Source organism: Teleopsis dalmanni, chromosome 2 (genome assembly GCF_002237135.1).
Source record: "Teleopsis dalmanni isolate 2A chromosome 2, ASM223713v2, whole genome shotgun sequence".
In the NCBI taxonomy this organism is placed as follows: Eukaryota; Metazoa; Arthropoda; class Insecta; order Diptera; family Diopsidae; genus Teleopsis; species Teleopsis dalmanni.
In genome coordinates, this window is record NC_051847.1 from 159,563,354 (window position 1) to 159,589,603 (window position 26,250).

The following is a 26,250-nucleotide window of genomic DNA, read 5'->3' on the forward strand; positions in this document are numbered from 1 at the left end:
TGGCAGTTGTATAAATAAAAGGAAGCAAAACCAAAAAAAAAAAAATTGAATCGAAGCACAAATTCGACTAAATCTATGATCTTTTGTTGCAATCTTAATTGCATTTAAACATTTCTTCCCACCAATCGATAAGAGTATTTTTAGAGTTTATATCAAATTATGTTAGATCAAATGCTAAAAACTATTTCTCCCATGTAAATCTCACAGTAAGTCACATGAAGATCTTCCATTAATTTTTACCCAGTCCCAATATTTTTTGCCTCAATAACTGAATTCGATATCAGTTGATAACTGATAACCTCTAGAAATGTCTTTTTTGTACAATCAACATCTATGGTCAAACTTGGAGTATTAGCATCTTACAGTTGCGAAAGATGAAGTTTTATCGCCAAAAGTGGAAGTAACCTTATCAACGCATTCTATATGGAATATATATGGAAATTCTTAATAAATTATTGCACGGTCCAAGTCGCTGTAAACGATGAAAATCGCGATCAAAAATATCAATATTTATTGTATTACTTACTTGTGTAGTATTGTCGTATTAATTAGTTAAGTTGTCCTGAACAGAAATTATCGCTTTTATTAACTAGAAATGAGTTTAAGCCAATGAAATGTAAGAAATAAAATAAAACAATGTAAATATGTTTTATTTCAGCTCACAAATATGTGTTCTTTATTATAACAATCTGTTTGCAAAACTTATAAATCATTGAATTAACAAATTGTCACTTAAACTCATTAAACACTAATGAGCAAATACAAATTGGTGAAACACAACTGTTCACCACAAATAATAAATTTTAAATTAGTGACAATTAAATATTTGTAATTTGATTTTGTTTATAACATGGAACCACCCATACTCCCTCACTGGACTCTTAACAGAATTGTATTTTAAGCCAATGCAAACCTAGCATTAGAGTGTATACAATCCATGAGCCAAAAACCAACAAGAAAACCAAACGGATACTATAGATGCTGTATATGTGAAGGTTCTTACTATTAATAAAATTTAATCTTTAATCATTTTGATGCTTTGAACAAAACAAAAAGTAATTTTAAAAGTTTTTTTTTACTAACCTAAATGTGAAATTAATAATTAATAAAAACAATAAAATAACTTAATTTAGCAAAGGATGTGATACTATAACATTAAAAATTTATAGCCAAGTATTTCAATCTGATACCGAAACGAATAAATCTTTTGTGGAAAAAAGTTGGTATGAAAATCGTCATAATATGACGATGTGACAAAAACAACTGAGATAAAAAACTTTCGGATAAAAACTAAAAATTTTTACTCAACAATAAATTATAGTATTATTAATATTTGATATGATTAATATGTAGAATGATTAATACGTGAAGTTTAAATATTTGTTTGAAATGTTTTGTTGAGTTACTCATAAGAAGGTCATTTAGTAGAATACTCAAAATTCGATTACCAAATATCTGACAAACAAAAATTAATACATATTAATAAACAACAAATATATTGATTTAGTCACATCTTATGACCAATACAAACTAGAACAACACAAATAAATCTAAAGAAAGAATTGATTATTCAGACCTTTATTTCACAGAACATCTGTTAGTACGTATGCATCTAAAATTTTGTGTTTCTTGTAGCCTAGTGCATCTTAGTTCGTGATCAGGTGTTCCATAGACATTTCCTTATCACAGCAAATATTTATCCGCAAATATCTGCAAATATTTGTGCTGGATATACTTAAAATCATATCAATCGTAATTTAAATTAGATACCATATTGTAACTAGCTATCTTACCTACATATCCAAGTACAGATACTATACAAATTTTTCTAAGTTCCTCTAAAGACCAAGTGTTAAGCATTTATGCTATTAAATAACTTCAAGACTTACAAAAGAATAACAATAACAGGACTCTTAGTCCCCAATCATAAAAAAGGTGACATAATGATTCATATGATGGGAGTTCATAGAGTGATGTACAATTTTTTTACAATTTAATCTAATTATATGAGCAGAATAACACTAATGCTCAGGTGATTTTGAGAATAACAAATTAAGGACTTATACTATTAATATATATTCACCCTAAAGATGGCAGTATGTTATTTGTCATACATCAGAATAAAAAAATTATGGGTTCTTGATTTCAACGTTGACTTCCGCACCGTCTTTGAATTAAGTCTTTATATTCTATTTCTATCGTCATAAAAAACCTAATATAAAAATATAAGAGTTTACACAAATCGAAGATATAATTATTGTCTATAAAAACTGATCAAGTATAAGCCAGTGATATATCAATTATGAAAAAAATTGTTCACAAAACTGTCCTGAGCTTGCTAAAAATTTTTTTTATCTAATGTACCAGTAAGTATGACGAAAGAGTAATACCAGGCACATAATTTTCAAACATCACCGAAAACTTGTCATATTTTAGTCTCTAAAATTTGAATTGACGGTTGAAGTGATTGTTGAAATAAAAGAGAATTCGGTAGAATAACTAAGAGCCATCTTCAGACCGGGTTTTAAAGAACATTTTTGAGAGTAAGTAAAATACTGAAATATATACAATGTTAGTGCGATAAGACTGGCTCATAAAAACTCTTAACGTACATTTCTGAGCAAATGATGATCTTTATCTACTGACTGTCAATTTTCAAATATTACGTCAGTCGAGAAAACAAAATTTAAAATAAACCAAATGTTGTATTTCGTTTCAAAGTTTATTTCGTACCTGTCGGACGTTTCGAGAAGGAAATTGGGATACTGAAGATCTCAGCTTATCAAAGTTTGGTTGAAGACTTAAAAAAACGAAAATTCTGTGCCCTTTTAATATCACACACTCTACACTAAAAAGTGTGGGTAAATGCAAGATATTCAACAATGTCCGAAAATACTATAAACCAGTCAATCATTGTAATTAGTGACGAATTCTACCAAATGAGCGCAAAACCATACAGTACTATTTTGAAGCATTTGCATTGATTCAAAGACAATTATTGACAGTGAATTCATCCCAAACTGATCTCCATCAGCAGAATATTATCTAGAACAACTGAGAGTTATTTCGAAGAGTTCTATCAAAACATTGACATGGGGGAGTTATGGTTTAGCGAATCTCTGATCAAAAAAGGTATCATCCCCGTCAATTATCCTCCATATTCACCAAATTTGGCTTTAGGTATCTTCTGACAATACCGCAAGCTTAATTTGACAATGAAACGAAATCGTTTCGATACCATCCCGATTATAGAAAAGATTTCAATCAACATCTTAAAGATACTTTTGGATTCATTGAGCATTTCCAGCGCTGTTTTAATTAAAGAAAAATTATAAAACAAAATAATTTATGCGTTGTTTTTTTAAGTACTAATCCCATAGGATCTGGAACCGTTTATGATGTATGTAGCAGAGAATAGTGATTATATTGCCGGAAGCAAATTGAATATAATAAGCATAATTACTCATTTAAGTTATTAATACAACATGTACTTATAATTTCCGGGTACTACATTTAAATTTCAGTCGCTATTAATTATATATTACATTTAATTTAAATAATAAAATATTAGAAAAATTTATGGCTATTTATCTTTATCCCATACAACAGCTTGAAGCTTTATTATAAATGCTAAATATTTTCCCCAATTACTGCATATGAACAAATGAAAATAATAATGTTTTCCTTTTGTGTTATTATTAATAATTTATAAAAATTTGTGTTCAAATTTATATATACCTAAATGGAAACAATAAAATATTAATTAAAAATAAATTGAGGGCAATTTTTGCTTCATTATTTTGCTTCATTATTTTCTGTTGTTCTATTTGATTTCCTATATTTTTGCTTTGCGTTGTGCGTGCTTCCTTCATACATGTTGCCAACTCGTTAAAGAAACACTAATGTTGAGCAACATAATCTTAACTAATGTATCAATCATCAGAACATAACTGTTCTGTTATTGAAACTCTCTTATTGGAAATAGACTCTACTCTGTGTATTTTAATATTCTTTATATATACACAGATTTATTAGTTAAGGAGAATGAGAATTCATCTTCGAAGATTCTATTCCAGTTTACGCAATTCTCTGATAGAAATTCTTTCATCTCACATCAAAATGTTACAATACTGTTAGATTTACAGTGCAACGAAATGTTTGACAAATATAATGAAACCATAATTTAACATTTTTTTATTTAATTATTTTTATATTTTATACTCATTGTATAATATAAAAATGCAAAATAAATATATATTTATTAAAATTTATTATATAAATAAAGTTTTGATATAACAATGTTTCTAAATTATACTCAACTTCACACACAAAGCGCATCCTTCAAACCTGTTCGAACACATACGCTTTTGGTGAGAAGAAATCATCATAGATTGGTTCGGTTAGCGCTGTTACCGGCATCAAATAACATCGTTGGGTTTCTGAATGTTTTATGTGTGTTTTATGTTAACAAGCCCCAAACCGAATATAAATTTGGTTGGTTGTAACATAATTTCATGCAGAATGAAACATTTGTCATGTTTTTGCTGAAATGCTATTTAATTTAAATAGATGTAAACATGACATTAGCCTCTATATCTGCGTTTAGCATATTAAGGCATACTTACGCAAGATTTGTTTAATAGACAATGAGCAATAAAGTTGAAAATTGTGTGTTAAATAGAGGAAAGCGGTACTAATTTTCATTGTATGATATTTTTTTTAAGTAAATACTAGGAAATATATTTTTAATACGAATATTTTACAGATATGAATACACATAACATATTTAAAAATTAATCACGCAAAAAACTATATACGATATTGAGATTAGAATCGAACATTTTTTGTCACAAATCATAACAAAAATATTTTTCTTAATTAACTCTAAATAGAGCTAATTTTATTGAAAATATCTTAAAATATTGATGATGAGTATTTTTTCGTATTATCATAGAGTCATCTTAGCTATGTTTTCTACAATCCGCATTTTATTGATTTCTGTATGAAATACATATTTCGCATTTCACGTGAAACTTATACCAAAAAAAATTCTCATTTCGCATTTTGTTAATTTGTTACGTTAGTACATATGTATTCCATATTTCGTATATTCACGTGCATCTGTAGTATACCGGAAAGTCATACCGGAACCGGCGTTACGGATGTCCTCCAAATATGTATGCGGTACCTCATGTTGCATTTTTCTTTGTATTCTTGCAACATTTCATTTTACATTTATCAGTGGTAGAATTTGTTTTTTAATTTAGAAAAGAACGTCAAAAACTTTTCTGCACTGATCCTCAACACCCTCAGTCTGCCTGTGATACATATTTATATTATTGTGTATGGTTTAACCGCCGAGAAACATTTTTCAGCTGAAAAACTTTTTAAACAATTTTTTTAACTGTGTTAAAAAGCAAAAAGCTTTACATTTTTACTTATGGCAATGCCTGATCTAATAAAAAATTTTGTTAAGTAAGAAATCATAAAAAAATTCTACAAATTGTAAATCTAAAAGTTTACACATTTGATTTTTGTACACAGTTATTAACTTATAGAACATAAACTATAAAGTGAAATACAGCTCAGGTGTTTAAATAAAGGACTTTATAGCATCAAAAAAAGTTATTACAAAAATGATTTCATTGACAAGCTACATAGCGAGATAAGCTTTGCCATGGAATCTACAAAGTAGCAGAAGAACTGGGGTGCTAGCAAAAATATGGAAAAGAACGACCGAAAGTGAGCTAGCTGAAGCACGATTTATATGGGAACGACATCTACAGAGAAGCGCCAAATTGAGTCAAATTTAAAAGAATTATAGAAGCTCTATGCCCCTCTCTGGGCGAAGCGGAGAATAGTAGTAATAATATTTCATTTTAAAACAAGAAAATAAATGGATCATTTTCAAATCTGGGAAAAGTACTACAAGCTCGAACTGAAAATTTGTTTAGAATGGCATTTAATGGTTTTGTTTTAAGTAGTTATATCGGCCAATGAAGTCAGTATGGATAATTGATTTAAAAAAGATCATTTTTGGTCAATTCTTACTTATAGTAATGCAAATAGTATATTTAAGATTATAATTTTGATTCTTAACTTATCTAATCATTTGAAAATAGATAAAGTTATATCAAAAATACTAGATAATATTGCTAATTGAAATTAATCGGTTACGCTAAAGCGTATAGAAACAAACTTCGTTATCAAAAATGATATAAAAAATTCATAATTCAGAGTTCAACAACATAATTCCAGTTTTAATTGGAAATACTGTCAATTATGCTGTACGACTACTAGACTATGATATTAACTACCAGCATATATAAATTGTATCTACCGAAGAATGACTTAGAAAACATTATAAAGACACATCAAAAATATCATATCTATGTTATCTAATATAAAGAAAATAATGATAATCTCTATTTGTGGGTATGAGGTATTCGATGACAAATTTCCAAAGAATCTGCCGAAAGTATATTCACAGAACTTTAACAGTAGGAAAATTAACTAGATTTTATTTAATAATAAAACTGAAATATAATGCATAACATAGAGCAAATACTACTGATGTCCCTATTTCAATCCTTGCCCCTGTCAGCTACAGTCGGATGTTGATTTATGACCACTTTTTGCGGCAGGCAAATAGTGCATGATCAATCTATTCCAAATGTAGAACCTATGACTTGATACACTGAAGTAAATCAGAGGAATTCACGTTAATATCTCTCTTTACAGGGCAGTGGACTATAGGACGTTATGGAGCTAGGCTTGGTCTACCCTGTAATATCTCCTGCAATGCGTGTCTGCCGGCCCTAGAGGAAAGGACACCAGTACACCTGTTGTATCTTTGTTCAGGCTTGACCAGAATTAGGCTTAAGTTTTTAAGGGTTCCCTTCTTTAACAGACTCAGTGATATCTCCAACATAAGCATTGGCCAGACTCTTGCCTTTATAAATGCTTCTGGCTGGTTCTAGCTTGACCTTCTATTCATTATTACGAGGATTTGTGGATTCAAAACGATTTGTGGAATCTTAACCAATTGAGAAGGATTCGTTCCTCTCTCCATTTCAACTAACTAACAACAAATACTTTTATTTTACATATAATACTACCACAACAAAGCCTTCATTTTTTCAAACCTGAATTCTAAATCTGTAAATCAATTTTTGTCTTTCTTTAGCTAAAAATAAGCAAATCCAGCGTGAATATTTTAAGTCTGAAGACACATTTAAACTTAAAAAATCTAATTTTTTGATGTTATTTATTCTTCACTTAAGATACCTGTTTCCTTCTGTAGTGATTAGTAAAAAGTTCATAACACGTTGCAATATAATTGAAATTAATTAAATTCATCCAAAGTATTGTCTTTAAGAAAGTTTCCACGTTTTTGCCTTTACACCTATAATGGCAATGCTGCTAAGAAAGTAATTATTTAGAAAGTAGCTATTTTGATATAAATCCATTAAGTTAATACATTTACAATCCTGTTGATCGTGTTTTATTATTCTTACTAATGGAATCTTGTATAATAAATTGTACTTCCGATTCATAAACATATTTTTTACCATCTTTATAATTTTAGTCATATCTCAACACTCGTGAAAGGCAGATAATATTATTTCATATCAGTGCTTTTAAGGAAATAATCATTTAGAATGCTGCATATAAGATATAAAGCCAAATAATAAGATATAAAGCCAATAAATTTACAATCGTATTAACCGTGTTGTATTATTCTTACTAATGAAATCTCGCAGTTAACAGCTTTCTTATTAAATATTTTATAGTTCATATAAAAATCAATTTAAAGTGAAGAAACTATTGTCTGTTTTTATTGTAAATTATACATTGTGATATATGTTCCAATAAAAATATGTAATAAAATACAGATTAAATCTTATGTGTTTATGCGAAAACCGATTAATGCATAAGAAATGCTTGCTGTGAAATATTTCAAAGTAAACCAAAATAATATAAAATTTATTTTGTATAATAAAAAAATAATAATAATATATGTTTATAAAATATATATGATTATGTACAGTCAATTTATTCTACAGTAACTGATTTTGCCAAATTTCTTGGACAATCGACATCACAACCGCGCAAAACAGCTATATGGTAAGACAGGAGCTGCATTGGAATAACAGTGAGTATACCTTGAAGGCAGTCAACGGTACGTGGAATTTCCAAGCTGCGAGAAGAAAATGATTTTGTTTCTTCATCTCCTTCCTCGCATATAATAATTGGACAACCCTTGCGTGATGTAACTTGTTGAAGTGCATTCATACATTTGATATATACTGGATCGCGTAGAACTATCATTAGTACAGGCATAGAGTCATCGACAAGAGCTAATGGACCATGTTTCAATTCGCCAGCCATAATACCTTCGCTATGCATATAAGTAAGTTCCTTCACTTTCTGTTGATAATATATTAAAATTTTTATTTTCTATTAACTTGAAACACTAAGAAAACATTACTTACCAATGCACCTTCGAGACATGTAGCAAAATTGTAACCACGACCCATTATTAAAAGAGATTTGTGTTGATATAAGTCTTTAGCTAATTCCTGAACTTTGAGATCCAATTTTAGAACTTCTCGAATCTGATCAGCTAGTGTAGATAAGCCTTGCAATATTTCTAAGCGACGTTGTTGTAGGGATAATCTGTCTTCGGACATAACCAACGCAAACATAACGAGAGATATGAATTGAGATGTGTATGCCTTCGTTGAAGCTACACCAATTTCTGGGCCAGCATTAATGTGTACACCGCAATGTGATTCACGACATATACTGCTGCCCACTGTGTTGGTTATGCCAACAATTAAAGCACCACGCTGCTTACAGTAACGCAGAGCCATTAGAGTGTCAGCAGTTTCTCCAGATTGTGATATGAAGAAGCAAACATCGTCACGGAAAATGGGAGTGTTGCGATCAAGAAAGTCAGAAGCCAATTCAACCATAACAGGTAACTCAGTCAGTTCCTCAAGCAATTGACGTGTGGCTACAGCACTATGATAAGAAGTACCGCAACCAATGAGCATCAAACGGCGGCAACGTTTAATTTCAGGTATATAATCCTTAATACCACCCAAAACTATGCTATTTGATTCAAAACGTACACGTCCACGCATGGTATTTACTACAGACTCGGGTTGTTCAAAAATTTCCTTTAACATGAAGTAGTCGTAGTTGCCTTTCATGATTTGTTGAATTTCCATTTTCAAAGTTGTAATTTCACGTGCATGTGGATCATCTGTGCATTTTTTTAATCGATGAATGCTTAAAGCTCCATCACGTACAGCAGCTACATCGTCATCCTGTATGAAATAAGTAAATATTAAAAACGAATCGTTTTGATTAAAATATATAAACTAATTACTTCCAAATATATGACACGATTAGTGTGTTCAATAACAGCAGATGCATCAGACGCAAAGAAATATTCGACTTCCTTTTCTTCCAATGGCATGAACTCGGATGTACTTTCAGAACGTGGTAACACTGGCAATTCACGAGTTTGTCCATGTGGACGATGTTCTTTTCGATTAATAATTTGCATTTCATTTATAAATGAGTAAGTGCAAGCGTTTGTGAGATCGCGCAAATTTATGTACAATTCAAATAATTTAAATGCAAATTTCATATATACGAGTGATATCGTATAAAATATCGATATACGAGTATGAATGTCATTACCGATCGCATCAAAAAAGTGTTTGCCAATTGTTGTTGTACGATTTATGGTAGTGGTTTTATTGGAAATTGAAGTAAAGGTACTTAATAAATTGCATTTTCTCAAACTATTCTACGTTTACTTGCAGCACCAAATAATTATGTTATATTCAAAGATGTAATATTATTATTAACAATGGAAAATGTCCAAAACCTTCGCATTCATTAGTTAAAAAATATTTAGTCTATAAAATTTATAAGAGCGATGAATATAATATATGGTATAATTATAAGTACATAAATTCAGTCCTAAGTATATATATAAATTAAATAATAACGAAATCAAAGACAAAAGTAGAATTAGGGATGATTAAATTGATAGTACGTTATATTTAAATAAATTACAATAGATTAAATGTCGTTGAAGTGCGTGTTGTTTTAAACGATTTAAATTTTTTTTCTTACAATAGTGCCAGAAGAAAGCATATTAATTTTTATAATTACGTACACTAACTTTTTGTAAATATTGTTTTTCAAAAACACATCGGTACGCAGATCTTAGATCAGTCTTCAAATAAACAGCGAAGCTTGTGAGGAATACTTGAATTAGTCAAAGAGAAGGAAGGGCCTCTGGAGAAACCCTCCAGCTATCAAAGGGTAAAAGTTCATAGATGCACAAATTTGGAAAAGGCTTAACATACAGTATAATTATATATTATAGATTATTATATAGTATAGAATATTGACTATTTTGACTTTCATGTTACTATATACTTGGAATTCTATGTAGAAATACAAAATGTTGAATTTTATTTGTGTAAGTGAATCAGTTATGAAATTAATTTGTAAACCTTCTTCCATATTTATACCTATTGTTTACTATTTGCCCGACGTATTGCTAAATGCTAATGTTGTGTTGTATGGAAGTACGCAGATAGATAGGTAGTACCCTATATCTTTATATATTATACTTTTGAAAGCAAGTTTAAATATTAAGTCTATTCCTTCTATTAAAACATCGTAATTTACAAACGCATGTGAACGTAAGTCTATTCCTTCTATTAAAACATCGTAATTTATAGTACAAACGCATGTGAACTTGTATAGAAAAAGACAGTATAGTGTATCAGTATATCAGCGCGCCCTTAATTGTAGTCATGAGTCCTAACACTTGCCCTTTGCTACTTTCTCCTCATTTTAGTTTTGTGCGCAAGTCTATGGAAAATTAATTCTTTTAGGAATATATGATCTGTAGGGACCATCTTTCATTTTATCTTCGTACTTATTTAGTTTCCTTGTTATCTTAACTACTCAATTCGATAATTGCTTCTTCTAATTATATACATTTATTCATAACTTATTTCTTTTTTTTTTTTTTGTTTTGTTGTTTACAATTTGATTCGAAAGTAAGAGTTATTTTAGAGTTTAAATTCGATTTATTAACATGTCTACTGCAAACTCCATGATTTCTTTACTAAAATTTCATTTATCAAAACTACAAATAAACACTCGAAAAACACTTATGACTTAGTAAATAGATGTTTTTATTTTTGATTATTGCTTGGTCTTAAAAAGGATCATGTTAAAATGAAGTAGTTTTAATTTATTCATAAGATTCCGAAATATTTGGATAAGTTATTGAAAAACATTAAAATTTCCGATATCTAATTTGGTTAAGTTTCAATTGGTTCAAAATAACAAAATAAAATACTGCACTGAAAAGCAGAAGGAAAAGCATTGATATACTTGTATAATGCAATTATGCCACTTCACACTTGCATATGATATATGCATTGTACATATATCTATATCTATATTGTACGAAATACGAAATGCAGGTCAGTCTATGCAACTTTAATAAATATGTCAACAATATAAATTTTTATTTTAACTTACATATTTTAGTAATATTTCCTGTTACAGCAAACTACAACAAAGTACATTTCATGTCAAATATCTCTTACATATCAAAATAGAGTACATTTACGGATGTAGAACAACAAACTCAATTTTGAGATGCAATAAATATTATTGATTGCTTGTGGTAAATCATTTTACTAGTTGCAAATAATTTTATATTACACTGAAGGTGAATTTACCGTAATTCCGTTTTGATAACGGCAATTAGTATATTTTTTGGGTTTGTGTTAAGAACTGTATTATACAAAAATTGCAAAAAACATTACTTTTAACACCTGTACTATGTGTAATTAATTGTTTTATAAGTTATTTAATTATTTATTTGCTTATTTATATCAATGTTACACCCTCTAGTTTTCCTACATACGCAGCACTTACTTTTAGTTGCAAGCATTCACCTATTCGAAAAAGATTTTTAATTTACCTTGTACGATGCATAATTGCAGAATATTGGAATTATAAATATTTTAATGTATTTATTAAATTAAATATGACAAAATTTAGAAATAGCGACATATGAAGAATAAATAAAATCTGTCAAAAGCTGAACTAAAACTAATTAAAAAAATAATTTTTTATTTATTTGTCATTACATTTCAATGAGATTTCATTATTAAAAGCAAACTGATTTCTTTATACATGAGTTGTTATACAATATATTATTAAAATTTAAGAGTACTGACAAGAAATTAAAATGATGACAATAACCGAAATGGTCAAACTCTCAACCCTGAAGTTCTGGGTAGAAAAATCAATTGTCATATTTTTAGTTTTATTGTTTATTTTATACATAAACAAATTCAAAATTAAATAACTTAATTTATATTTGTTAATACAAGTGTTAAAAAATTCTTTTGGGCAAGAACTCTTAAACTTAATCAGTTTATTAAAAATTTTCCGAAAGACACAAGATACATACGGATATAGAGATATATAGAATACTTTAACAGATACAAAATAACCATAACAGGAGTGCAATCGTATTGTATGTACAAGATATTAAAGGAACGTTTACCAAAAATATACCATAGAAGCACAGAAACACTTTAAAGTTCAAGAAGGGATAGGTATACACTTGACAAAAAAAGGTATAGTTTGTGGTTCCAACCTGAAAAAAAATTTGTTACTATTTCAAGGATTTCAAATCAGCGAAACTTCTTAACAACTATCGAAATTTAGAACAGTTAGGACAATTTTGTTGTTTTAATTTCGTTATTAAAATTTTGTAACGTAACTTTATCTATAAAGTGCCTCAAAATGGCGAATGTTGCACATGTTTTCAATCTCAGTGATGTATCCTATCTCTACTTAGGACATAAAAATCGATCATAGGACATAAAATTTCTAAACACCCGTTATTATTTGGTTTATGTAAGAATAATGGCATATTTTGCCAACATACACTTAGTAAAAAATATTTGGTTTATATATAACTAAATCTCACGTCAAAATATTCTTACTCGACCAAATCACATGTTGATTCTTATGTCTTCTTTATCACATGAGCTCCAATTTTTCTAATAAATTATAGAACTTCAAAACTTGAAATCTTTAAAAAATAAAATTATGAAACCTCAACTTAAGTAACTTTAATAACTTTAACATTGGCAATGAACGAATTTAATATATATTGAATTTCTAACTTTTTTCCAATTTTACTCGAAATTTAAGATTATCTTAATCCGTTTAGATGGATATTAGAACCAACATGAAATATCCAAAGGTCTTGGAAAACTATAAACATTCGGAAACCGCTGCTTGAGAAAACTGTTAGGAGTCTAATGAATGAGAATAATAACTATGAACATCTGTAAGATATAACAGAGTAAATATGGATGGCATGGATTTTCTTTGTGGAGAGATAGAAAATAACAATCAAATCTCGACAAGAATCCCTAGAGCAAGAAAAGAAACAGCCATCTAGTTTAGCGAGAACTTATAGCAATTGAGAATAGATATTATAAGTAGATACGGTAGCTCCTCTAATTATAATAATTAAAAGTAAATCAATGAAAAACTATACTTAATGTTATTTTTCAATTCAAAGTTGGATAATATTGGAGATATTTTTAAAATTTGTAAAATTTGTCTTGATAAACTGTGTATTATTGATATATATGTTAATGTGTAATATTTAATAATTCGAACATTAAATAATGAAAGCAATTTAATGAGTTTGGAAATGGTTAGTTGGTCTTATTTTGTAGAGAGATACATTTGTTCAAATGTAAGAATAGTTAATTACAAGCCTGTAAAGTATATATATAACACCTTTTTACATACATAAAAAAGCTGGCCATAACCAATGTTTATTACAAAATTCATAATATTGAATAAGTAAAGTTAGTTTAGGAAATTTACCTTGTGGTTTGGCTGAGTCAGTATCTATTCAGACGACGCGGTTCGATTGAAAGAAAATAAAAATAAGAAATAGGAATTGAAAACACTGTTTAGATATTATTTAAATTATCAAATTTAATTATTATTATTGATGTGTTATTGATATAATATTATAATATTTACGAAAATTTTTATAAATTTTTTTAAGTATTAAATTCAATTTTAAATTTTGTTCTCCGTAACCATACCTTATAAGATGTTATAATATTTTTGTCGATATTATAAACCATTATCCCATATTAATGAATTTAGTAAAGTGAAATGGGTACATATATTTTTAAAAGAGACAAACTACCTTTTTCAATTGGAGGACTTTTATCATCTAAACGTCATCGATAAAGGAAGGATGATGAGCGTAGGACCGTGTAGACAGATATACATAGATGATTAGAAGTATTAACAAATAGATTCGTCAGGAAATATAGATTTAGCACAGATAGAATGAAAAGTTAAAGTACATAAAAAACAATCAAATAATATAAAACAAAACATATAATAAATGATTTTTTAATGTGCATAAAAATAAATAAAAATTAGAATAAAAAATGTAAAATATAATTAAGATTAAAGTTCTTAAGATTCTAAGTCCTAAATGAACAAATATTCAATAGGTAGTTAAAAAATGGGTTTCCTTGGCATACACCGTCTTAGCTTATAAATAATTTTATTAGAAGAACGATATTTGAAAAAGAAATAAATCGAAAAGAGGTATTTATATGCTATCTGAAATACTTGTATTATAAAGACCTGTACAAATAATTAATTATATTTTAAGAAATTTTAAAAAAATATTGGTATTTTAATTTTGCTGTATAAACTTCCTCTATCTATTTGCGGACTTGTATATTGATATAATAAACTGCAAGAAAATATTTAAAAGTATACAACTACTTATCATACTTAGATATTTTCGTTTTTCATTTATATGCTTTCCGTAATATCATAACGTAGTTGAACTGAATTAATTTTACTATATTTGCAGTTTAAATAAAAAAATGATTTATTATATATCATTGCACTGACAGATATAGAAGATTTTCCTATTATTATATAAAGAACTTTGCTCTAAGATTATTCTTACCTTTGCCATATAAAATTGGGATATGATCAGTAGCCAGCCTAGTTTTAGTCTTAATTCCTACAAGTAGTGGTGATCCACGTCTTGAAGCTACACATTCACCAGGGAAATGTCTGGATTTTATTGCGACAGCAAATGCACCTTCCTGTTAACAGATTGATTGATATTAATTATTTGAGTAAAAAGTAGGTAATAACTTTACTAGATAAGTTAGGTTCGGTAAAAAAGTTATATGTTAAGAATGCTACTCTTATTTAAATATGTATTATTTATATTATATTTTGAGTTTAAATTACCAGTTGCTGAATCGCTTGCTCAACAAGTTCTCTAAATGAATATCCTGGATGCATTTTCCATAAATGATGCACCAATTTAGCAATTACTTCTGTGTCTGTATCAGATTCAAATACAAAACCGCGTTTCTCTAAAAATGTTTTAACATCCTTGTAATTGGTTATAATGCCATTGTGTACAACAATAAAGCTATTATCATTGTCCGATCGTTGAGGATGGGAATTCTTCTCACAAGGTACACCATGAGTAGCCCAACGAGTGTGGGCAATACCGCAGTGTATTAACACGGGCTCATCGAACTCTTTTCCACTTAAATCTAAATTATTCAAATTTTTAACACATATTCGTTCGATAATAATTTATAAATTACTCACTCTCAGCAATACTATCTTCAAGAACTTTGACTTTACCAACACTTTTAAGCATTACAATATCCTTAGTATTTGTTGCGTCAATTGCCACACCAGTGGAGTCATATCCACGATACTCCAACCGTTTCAAGCCATTGACCAATAAATCAAGTACCTCATGCCGAGTTTTTGGTGTTAGATAATTTATATAAGCGAAAATTCCTGTCAATTATTATATTTGCATCTTAGTAAAATATGAAATTATAAAATATCCTGATATTGTAACCGTGAGATAATAAAAAATTATATTTGCTCAAAATCAAAATAAAAGACAGGTTTTGGCTTCAGGAAATTTATGGATTCATAAAAAGTGCGAAGTTTGATCTGATTTCTATTACAAACTGAAAACCTAGTTTATCAACTAATAGCTAAAAATAAAGATAAACATGGACAGATATATGAATATCTATCTGATGTTTTAAAAATGCTTTGTTTCGTCGTGCTACATAAAAAACATATCTTCCACCAGTTTTCAAAGATCTATATATAATATAAATATGTATACTTTAAAAATAGACAGACGTATATTTCCCGGGACATTTAACATAAAACTATTATTTGTCCTGATTCCCTTACATTCTCTATACTACTCATTTTCTTAGAGCAACAGAATTAGGACCTAAGAAAGCTACGTTTCCTTTGAGACGAGTGATTACGGGGAATTTACATCTAATATGTTATATATGTATTTTTTATTTACAACAACATAAGGGATGCTACATTTCATGTGAGACTGTCAACTACTGAGTCAAAAACATAGACCTTTGATGTTGCGTCACACAATTTCATATCTTTTTCCGATTAATTATTTTAGTTCATAATTGCCACTATATATTCTATCATGCTCAACTCTAGTACTAACAACTCTAGTATTAATAAATTACAGTGATATACAGTGAACATATATCCAAAAATATTCAACAGGTTACCTGACACAAACAAAATAATTTAAGTAATATCATAATAATTTTTATTAAAAATATTACAGTCATCTGTAATATGATTCAAGGGATTCAAGGGACGAATCTGTCATCGATTCTGTAAACGCAGATACATATATTGCAGATGTATTGTGCAAGCGTAAACAAGGTTCTTAAAGAGCTCCTTATAATAAAGAAATAATACAATTTTATGTTCTTATTCTTTTGCCACAACAATGCAATTCTATATTACTATTATTTTTATAATTGTTTATTGAACTAGATATGGTGTATTACCTCTGAAGAAACGCTTCCAATTAAAATTGGTCAAAAGTTAAGTTTATTTATAAGCAAATATAGCTTATATAGCTTATATTATTAATTAATTGAAAAAGTGGTTTTATACTGCAAGCAAAATGGTCTGTTATACTATTCCCAAAGAAAGGTTTCTAACTTTGGTTTAAGTTTTGATTTTTCTTCTAATTCTATAAAATCCAGTTAAACATATTTGGCTAGTTTCCTAAGTATTTAAAAGTATTTAAAAGTTCGTTTGTAAGACTTACCGCACATCTTGTACTTGAATTTAAATTTATATTTATATTTTAATTATGTTGTTTTGTATATATCTGAAACGTGAAAGAGAAAACAAAAATAATCAAATAAAAGCTGTTATTTTTTCAAAAATATATTTGTGCAGAATAAATAATTATTCATAACTAGATCGTAGTATATATTTGTAGACAGAAACGGAAGAGACAAAGTATTTGATACATATTTGTAAACACTTCTTAATATAATAATCAACACGACTTTGTGTTTGCGTAAATGGATGATTGTGGTTTTTTATATAAATTTTTATTTTATTTTTTACAAACAATAGACAATAAGTTCTTAGAACTAAGAAATTCAAACACAGACTGTACTTAAAACTTGAATAATATTACTTGTAAAATCAAAAAAAAAAACAAATATTAGATTAAAAATTTTTAAAATGATTTCGTTATTTAGGAACTAATATAGCCTAATATTGTTAAAAAAATTTATATAGTAAAGTTAATATATCATAAATTTTAATTTTTACGATATACCATACTAAAACAAATAACTGACTTTATAATTCATTTATTGTTAATATTATAATTATTTTATTCAATTCGGTTTAAATTAACTTTAGTTGATTATTTATAATAAAAATTTGCTAATTTATTATTATTTATTTATTTACATATGTTAAATTTAAGTACAGCAACGTCAATCACCAGAATTAATTTCACAGTTACACTTATAAATTATTACACAAGTACCACAACAATTCCTCTATAGTTACAATGCTCTGCTCCGTTGGGATCCCAAGTTCCTGTTATTAATATAATCTATGTATAAATAAATACATTAGATTTAACTTATTAATAATAAGTATCACACAGCTTGGGTCCTTAGCAGTATTAAATTACGTTAATTTATATTCTTTTTAATTTAAACATGTTACACTTTCTCCTTGATTTTGTATTGAAGGACATTATTCTCAAATAGGAGGATAACATAATTTTTTATCTCTGAATTGCAAAAAAAAAAATATATTCTCAACTACAGTAAAACCTTAATATAAAGTTATAGAACTTAAAATTGCAATTTTAACATTGTACACATTGATAAAAAAGTTTTTAATAAAATATTTTTTAATACTTTTTTCATTATCAACAATTTCAGAAATTTGTTTTTTTTTCGATTAAATGCACATCAATATACGAAAACTATACAATTATTTTAAAAATAATTCTCTGAATCAGATACCGGTGTACGCATTTTTTTGATTAATGTGAAATACGTAAATCCGAAATGTGGGTTCAAAAATGCTAACTGGTCAAAACAGAAGCGAAACATATGATTTAATAGATTAACATATTTTAAAATATGTATGTATGTATCTATACTAAAATCACACGGTTTAAAAGTTATTTCGGTAGGTGTCAAAACTTTGGTGTCCAATCAACTAGCAAATTCGAAATAAATTTTCGATCTTTAAAAAGCAACAAAAACTGTATGAAAGGTTCTGATGCAGATTAGCAAACTAAAAATAAAGATATTGGAGAGGAAGTTTTCAGCTATTAGAATTCGAATATTTCCAAATTTCCTCAGTTAGCCATGAAGATAAAGTTCTCTACTATTACAACTATATGAGTAAACAACCATAAAGCCAAAATTGGAGGTTCTAATATAGCTGACGAGTGTAGAATGTCGTGCTCATTCTAAATCAGTAAACTAGACATGGATATAATGGAGAAAGTGTCCAGGTATTAAAAATATAAAATATAGCAACAACAAAATTTGTATCAGCAAGCCAGCCTCGTAATTATTAACAAAATGGTGATAATGAATAAAAACAGATAATTGTCAAAAACAAAATTGTGTTGCTGATCGGTAATACATCAAGTTTTTTGAATAATAATATTTAATTATTAATAATAATATACATATTTGTTATTAATTTATACATACATATTTGTGTAACTCTTGCTAAACTAAAACACAATTTTGACCGGCGAAATATACTATATAAAATAACCTTGATCATTAATTTTAAAAAAGAAGGGGTATTAACGTCATATCCGCTTCAAAAGAGTACTCAATAAAGCATTTTCTCCACAAAAAATTTTAATTATCGTAAGAGGTCTAAAATCTCCACACATTTATAATTCTAAATTTAAACTATTCAAACATTAAAGCTATTTTCCAGCCCTTCATATTACTTTATTATAAATAGAGATATGGGTTTTACTCATACAGTTCATATAATAGCGACATAGTTTTTATGTGTAGTATAACACTTGCCACATAAAATTAACCGGGCAATAAATTTCATAACAGATATAGAGCAAGAGTATTGAAGTTATATCTGTTTACAAAGAAAAGTTATATATGTTCATTTATCGAAAAACGTATTGCAATTTTTTTATGGTGTTATGTTTGTTGTAAACATGATAGTTGTAGATTTAAATAATATTAGTTCAGTCTAGATGATCTACTGATCTGTCCCGAATTCCACCTCAATTTAAGTTAATATTTAAATTATATAAAATTCCATGTACGTTAACAGAAATCGACCATAAGAAATTATAAAAGTGATTACAAAATAGTTAACTTTATTTTTTCATTTAATTTTTTATTTATTTACATATTGCACATATTTGTATACAATATGTATTCTTGCAGACTATTTAAATTGTTTAAAGAATAACATTTTAATCAAAAATCATAATATTTCTAAAAATGTTAACAAACCGTAATTACTGGCTGTAGCGCAATTTTTCCAAAAATCTAATCTCAAAGTTGAATTGTCGTTACTAATTATGTGCTTGTTTAAAAACAAATTTATCAAATTTATCTAAATTTAAATTTCTTGTAATTGTTTTTTGCTGGTAGAGTAAATAAAACTGTTAATTAATTAAAAATTAATTAACAATAAAAGATACTCTTTGCGTTGTTGATTTAATTTCAAAATTTCAATTATATTTAAACAAAACTACTTATTTACAAAAAGTATTCGATTTAAATTTAATTTAAATAAAAAATTACTTAAGGGCTTAATCGTTAACTGACCCTCAAATTTATATTCATTAATAATGAATTTCTCTAATACTAAGTAATAAATAAAATTATATTTGTCACTATAAATAATCAGTCGTGCTATGGTTTCGATAATTTCACTTAAATAGTTATTTATTAATTTTTTATTTAATTTAAAACTAATTTAATCTTTATTAAACGAAAACTTAGAATCTGAAATTAAAAATTTAAAACTCTAAGTAAAATTTATTGTTTATATTGATATATTATATTGATGACATAGATATATAGGAAATATATTGTAGTTTACAGAATTAAATGCATGGGTTTATAAGGCAATGCATTTTCCCCCCTCTCCTGAAATAATCGACCGAATAATACTTTATAATATTTCATAATGAAAAGGGTGCCCATGGTGTAATGGCCGCTCTTAGTTTGTATATATCGATGGGAAAGTAATGATTTTGTATATATGCAGCCAGTTGTATGCAGCAATAAAACCAGTTTCCTGATTTGATGACCTTTGTGCTTTTAGGAAATTATTTAGTATAATGGCTGTGATAATTTATTTTAAATTTTTTTTTCCGACAGTTTGTACCCAGTCCCAGTAACAGACTATTAGCTGGGTTTGTTATGTTTGACCTAATTGCACTTTAAAGATTTGTTACTGAAACCAGATAGTTTATCAGATATGGATTAGAAGTTAACAAATATCCTATGATACAACATTAAGCTCCTGGTCTAGGTGTGTCCTATGACTTTATAGTTAGTAACTAGCATAAAAATAATGTCAGTACTTCGAATTTTTATCGAATTAGTAATAATTTCGGAGTCATTGCAATATTTTCGAATTTCGAATTGCAATATATGGTATGTGTTATTAAATACAATAACTAACAAATACAACTAATTAAATAAAAATATAAAACTAATAAATAGTTTTTTATTTGTTTACAAAAAGTCTTTAATAACAAAAAAAAATTTTGTTTTTCAAATGAATTACTTGAAAAATTATGACATATCACAAGTCGTTGTGCTGATAACTATTAAAATTGCCAAAGTACTGTTATTCTATACATATATACAATGCTATATAGCTACTGCATGATTTTTTTTTTAATTTTTGGTTGTTCTTGATATAATGGACGCCTCAGTGTACTTTAAATACATATGTTAAATTCTTTTTAATTTTTTCATTATTTATTTTTGTTATGAGATATAATTTATGCTCAGATATTTAAATTCCAGTTGAGTAAAGAAACCAGTAATGATTTGCATTACGTTTATACATACAATAAATACACTTTGACATTTCTTTTCGTCTTTTAAGTTTATGAATTATTGTATATCAAAAATATAATTTTATTATTTTTTTTAAAGCCTGTTTTTAGAACGTGTTTTTATTATATATATATTTTTTTAAATAATTCTTTAAAAAAGTTTTAAAAGTTTAAAATAAATCATTTTTCATAAAGACATACATATATGCTATACGGATATATTCGTAGCGTTAGACTACTTTACTTTTAAGCTTAGCCAAAATATTTATTGCAAAAATTGTACGTTTAACTTTCGGTTTTCTTTTTTACCATTTCGTAATTTTAACACCATTCAATATTTAGATACAAACTATTGAAAATTCAATACGAATTGGTATGAATTGGTATGTTTAAGTAACAGTGTATCTTTGTATTATTGTTATTATTGTACACAATTTCTGTTTTATTTACACACCTTTCGCTATATAAACTGGCGGTGTGTCGTAATCACACAACTTTAAAAAAAACAGACAAAACTTCAACCTCCGAACTTGCCAACTTCACAGCTACGACCGCACTAAGCGTAAACTGAAAAAGTATCGCGAACAAAATGCCTTGCTTTTATAGTAACGTACGACGATCGTGTGCTGTGCTGATTGTTAGATGAAAAAGTTACTTTTTATTGTTCATGTTGTCGATATCAAAGTATCTCATATCAAAGAAATCAGAGCGATACATTGGAGTATTTTCATGTGAATCATGTGAATCATGTGAAATACTTGAGTTTCTGAACTTATCTTGAATCATGCTTGAGTACTAAAACGAATGCAATTTTAGCGAACAACCTGGAGGAAATTATTTTCAAAGAATCCAAATAGTAATTAACTTATGTACATAAATTGTATGAGTGTTTTGTGTTTACATACTTATGATTACTTTGAGGTTCTGAAAATTTCCTCATCACTATTGAAACTAAGCTACTGACTGAAATACAAAAACAATAGCTTATGGAGACAACTTTACATTTTGGCTCTCTTAGTACGTTTAGTAAGTAAGGTTCGTTTCTGGTTAACGTGCTTGTTCGACTGCACGTTCAGCGCCGATTAAGACTATAGCATTTATTCTGCAAGTTACCATGTACTATGGCGCGAGTTAAGTATTGGTAGTAACACTGGTTTATCTGGTATGTTTATTGAGTAAAAACTTTTATTTCGAATTGCGTATATAAGAAATATTAAAACTAATTTTGATATATTTCGATATCTGTATTTTTATAAATAGTTTTAGTTCATTAAAACCTTCACAATATTTTACAAAATTACGAGATAAAAATTTAAAAATAAAAATATAAAAATAAAAATAAAAATAAATATAGAAATTTGATTTTATGAAGACACTCAATCAGTGACTTATTTAGTTAGAACAAATAAATTAGTATTTTTTTTTCTAAAAAAAACTAAAAAAAATGTTGTTGAATTTAAATGTTAAAAGATATGAACTTTTAAATGTTTTGATAATAAAACAAAGAAAAACATATTATTGCTTTTCCCATTGTATCTTTGCCTTTTCAAAAACCTTATGTGCGCATACGTTTGAGTGTTTCAAACTTGTTTAAATAAAATAACCTATAACATTTAAAAACATTTTTGGACCAAAAGCAAAATTAAATAACTCATTTGCGTCTTTCTTTCTTTAATTCACCACATAATTTAAATTGTTTATATTCAAGTCCACATCTAGAAAGCATGTATTGACGTAAAGAAAAAATATACGAGTATTTAATGGATTTGAAGCACGTAAAGGAATTTACAATTTGGTCTCACTCGTATGTCGATTATATGTTGATTATATGTTGATTATATGTTGATTGTAAAATACATTGACACAGCGTAAAATAATATATGTACTCACATTACAAAGGAGTATTTGAGATATTAAAACAAGTTGAACAGACAGACATTTCTCTCTTAAAAGCATAATTTATTATTGCATAAAATAAAATTCTTAATATTATTTGTAAAAGCGGTTATACTATCACGTGAAATGTACGTGTATCAAACGCCCACAAAATTCTTTTCTTTTAGATTTTCTTCATATTCTCAGCAAAATTATTGATTGCATGTAATCTGGAAATGTTAATGCAAGAATGAGATTTACTGCCACTGCACTTTATATTTTAGAATATATTCTTTTGAAAATACCTGTAGATATGTCATTGAAATTAAGGTATTCCTTGCAACTTTACAAGTACTATCGACGAATGTGAATATAGTTATCATATCACATTATCGCTAATGTTTTCTAAATATATGCATTTAATAGGTTATCGATTGCATATGCAGTAAGAAGTATGTTATATGAAAATTTTAGTTTACTTTTGCACTTGCATTACATTGCGCTTAGAATTCATGAACTTAGTTGTCAGTATTATGTCGTTGCTAACTTATGCCATTAAATCAGCGATGCTATTGTCAGCAAAATTTTATGTTCTGTCTGCTATAATTTAAAAATCAACTTATAATTTTAATAAATTTTTTTAACATTGCTTTACGATGGACCTAATTTTGGAACCCGAGCTAAAACGGGTTGTTTGCACGACTAACTGTCACTCGCACCAATTAATATTCTAATTGGGGACAATAAATTATTTCTCAACAGGTTCGTTAATCTAACCTCAGATTAATCTGAACTCAAATTATTAACTAAATTCTTAACTAATCTTATCTTTCAAAAATATAAGTGAGGAAAGTTGCAGATTTTGTAAAATGTGGAGTGAAACTTTTGCGATTGTAACTCAACTAACCCGACACTTCTAAACGGCTTTCATTAAACTGCACTAAGTCTAGCATCTTGAACGAAAAGTTGCTTTGTTTTTTTAAGTAACCTTAAGCTACAAGACTCTCAAGACCATTATCATTTTGACCAATAATAACATCCGCAAGCAACTTTTGTAGACTATGTACTATTAAAGTTATTAGACTAAGAAGGTAATATAGGTATTCAATAATGCTTCAACTAGATTCATCATTAATATTACATTTTGAAAACTCAACTTTAAGTACTCAAAATTTAAGTTAACTGTGATGCAGTTGGTGAGAATAATAAGCAATTCTTTGTGGTCTTTTGAAGAACTATACATTCTATTTCATAAGTAATACATTTAGAGGTATTGCCCCAACTTTTAAATTTAAAAACAACATTGCGTATTTGGTAAGAACAAAGGAAACTTTGGTTTATTGGTTAGTTGCAATGGCAGGCCATCAGATGACTTTTTAACTACCTCAATTACCGATTTTTCGCCATTTTGCTAACACATTCCTAGCAAAAACCCTTAAGCTAGAAGAATGTAGACTAAATCCATGCCGTAGTATTTATATAAAATAATAGATCTTTACTGCTGAACATTCTGCAAAGTCGTCAAAGTAATACCTTCTTAAAAACCTATTTCTTCTAGACACCCAAGCCGGGTATTAACAGAGAAACTGTTCATTGGGGTCTTTTCCCTGCAAGTTTCTACAATTTCTGCAGTGTGGAATATAAGGAATGTACAGTTTCTCTGCTTGGGTACCTATACACGAATATACAGAAAGAAGTGTAGTAAACCTTACAGTATTCACACGATTCCTTTTGATGAGTTTCAAAGATCTGGTTTTATGTGCGAACCAAAAAGTTGCACATGACTTAAGTGTCTTCAATTTGTTATTGGCAAGCTAAAGAAAATAGAGTTAAGTACGTTTTTTAATGATCTCTAGGGTAACATAAACCAGTAACGCTCGGAACGCATCCAACAGAACGGGCTTAATTAAAAGCTTTCTCGTACCCTTCGATATTCCTATGCCTAAGGGCCCATATACGGGTTATATCAGCCAGCCGGTTTAGCTCGTCGTTTGCTTCTATACATTTTTTTTACTATCTTTGATTTTGCGATGAGGGATTCAAGAGGTGTGATATGCCAAACTGTAGATAAAAATCGCAAGTAAAATGTGGTTAAATAATGCTGACCTACGATTTAGGGTGGTAGAGTATTATAGATTTCGTGTGGCTCACACATGTATGAGACAATGATGATACATTTACACACACAACTAGTATCTGAAAATTATAAATAAAATGTGGGTTACCTACAAATCGGATAATGGTTTTCACGATAACGTCACAAATATTATTTTTGTAAACATAGGAAATACTTTTTTTAGGAGAGAGGTTTAAGAAGTTAATTTAATTTTATTTTTTAATTTTATTATTGTTCTTTGTGTGTTTCTGTCGCCCATAAGCATAATAAACAAAAAATATATATATACGAGTATATATTTTTATTTGAACATATTTTTGACTATTAATACACAATCCAGTTTTCTGACTTCGAACAGCGCCACAATTTTTAGATGAATTTTGTTGCTTAATTCTTGTATTAACCGATAAACACTTTTCCTTTTTTTAACGTTAAGCAGACTAACAACATTTTCAATATTAAAATTTGTATTACAATAAATTAGAAAAAGCTTAATCTGTCTAGAAATTCGAATTTGGAATTCCAGGTGGTAGTGCTTAGCACTTAGCTCACTCGTTTATTTCTCCCACTTGAATTTTTAAACGCATTCTTCTATTACGACAAATTGCAGCAACTGTAATATTACTGGTCTTGTTTCTAAAAAGGTGTTTGTTAGTGTTAGCTAAAAATATTTATTTATTTATTTATTTTAAAATTTTAG

At 28.0% G+C, this 26,250-nt stretch overlaps 1 protein-coding gene across 5 annotated transcripts; it reads right to left on the reverse strand.

The window, feature by feature from the left end:
- Nucleotides 1-7,817: 7,817 nt before the first annotated feature.
- LOC119678252 (glutamine--fructose-6-phosphate aminotransferase [isomerizing] 2) lies at nt 7,818-17,310 on the reverse strand. Of its 5 annotated transcripts, none has more exons than XM_038089980.1 (9): nt 17,276-17,310; nt 15,757-15,954; nt 15,385-15,698; nt 15,092-15,233; nt 14,306-14,332; nt 13,972-13,995; nt 9,398-9,519; nt 8,496-9,335; nt 7,818-8,430 (listed from the first exon to the last, which is right to left on the reverse strand). In XM_038089980.1, exons 1-9 carry the CDS (start codon nt 17,280-17,282, stop codon nt 8,056-8,058), a joined length of 2,049 nt encoding a protein of 682 aa, XP_037945908.1. In that variant the 5' UTR covers nt 17,283-17,310; the 3' UTR covers nt 7,818-8,055. The 5 variants fall into 5 exon arrangements, with proteins under 5 accessions (XP_037945908.1, XP_037945905.1, XP_037945909.1 ...); XM_038089977.1 differs by having other exon boundaries at nt 9,398-9,555; XM_038089981.1 differs by lacking the exon at nt 14,306-14,332.
- Between the last annotated feature and the right edge of the window lie 8,940 nt (nt 17,311-26,250).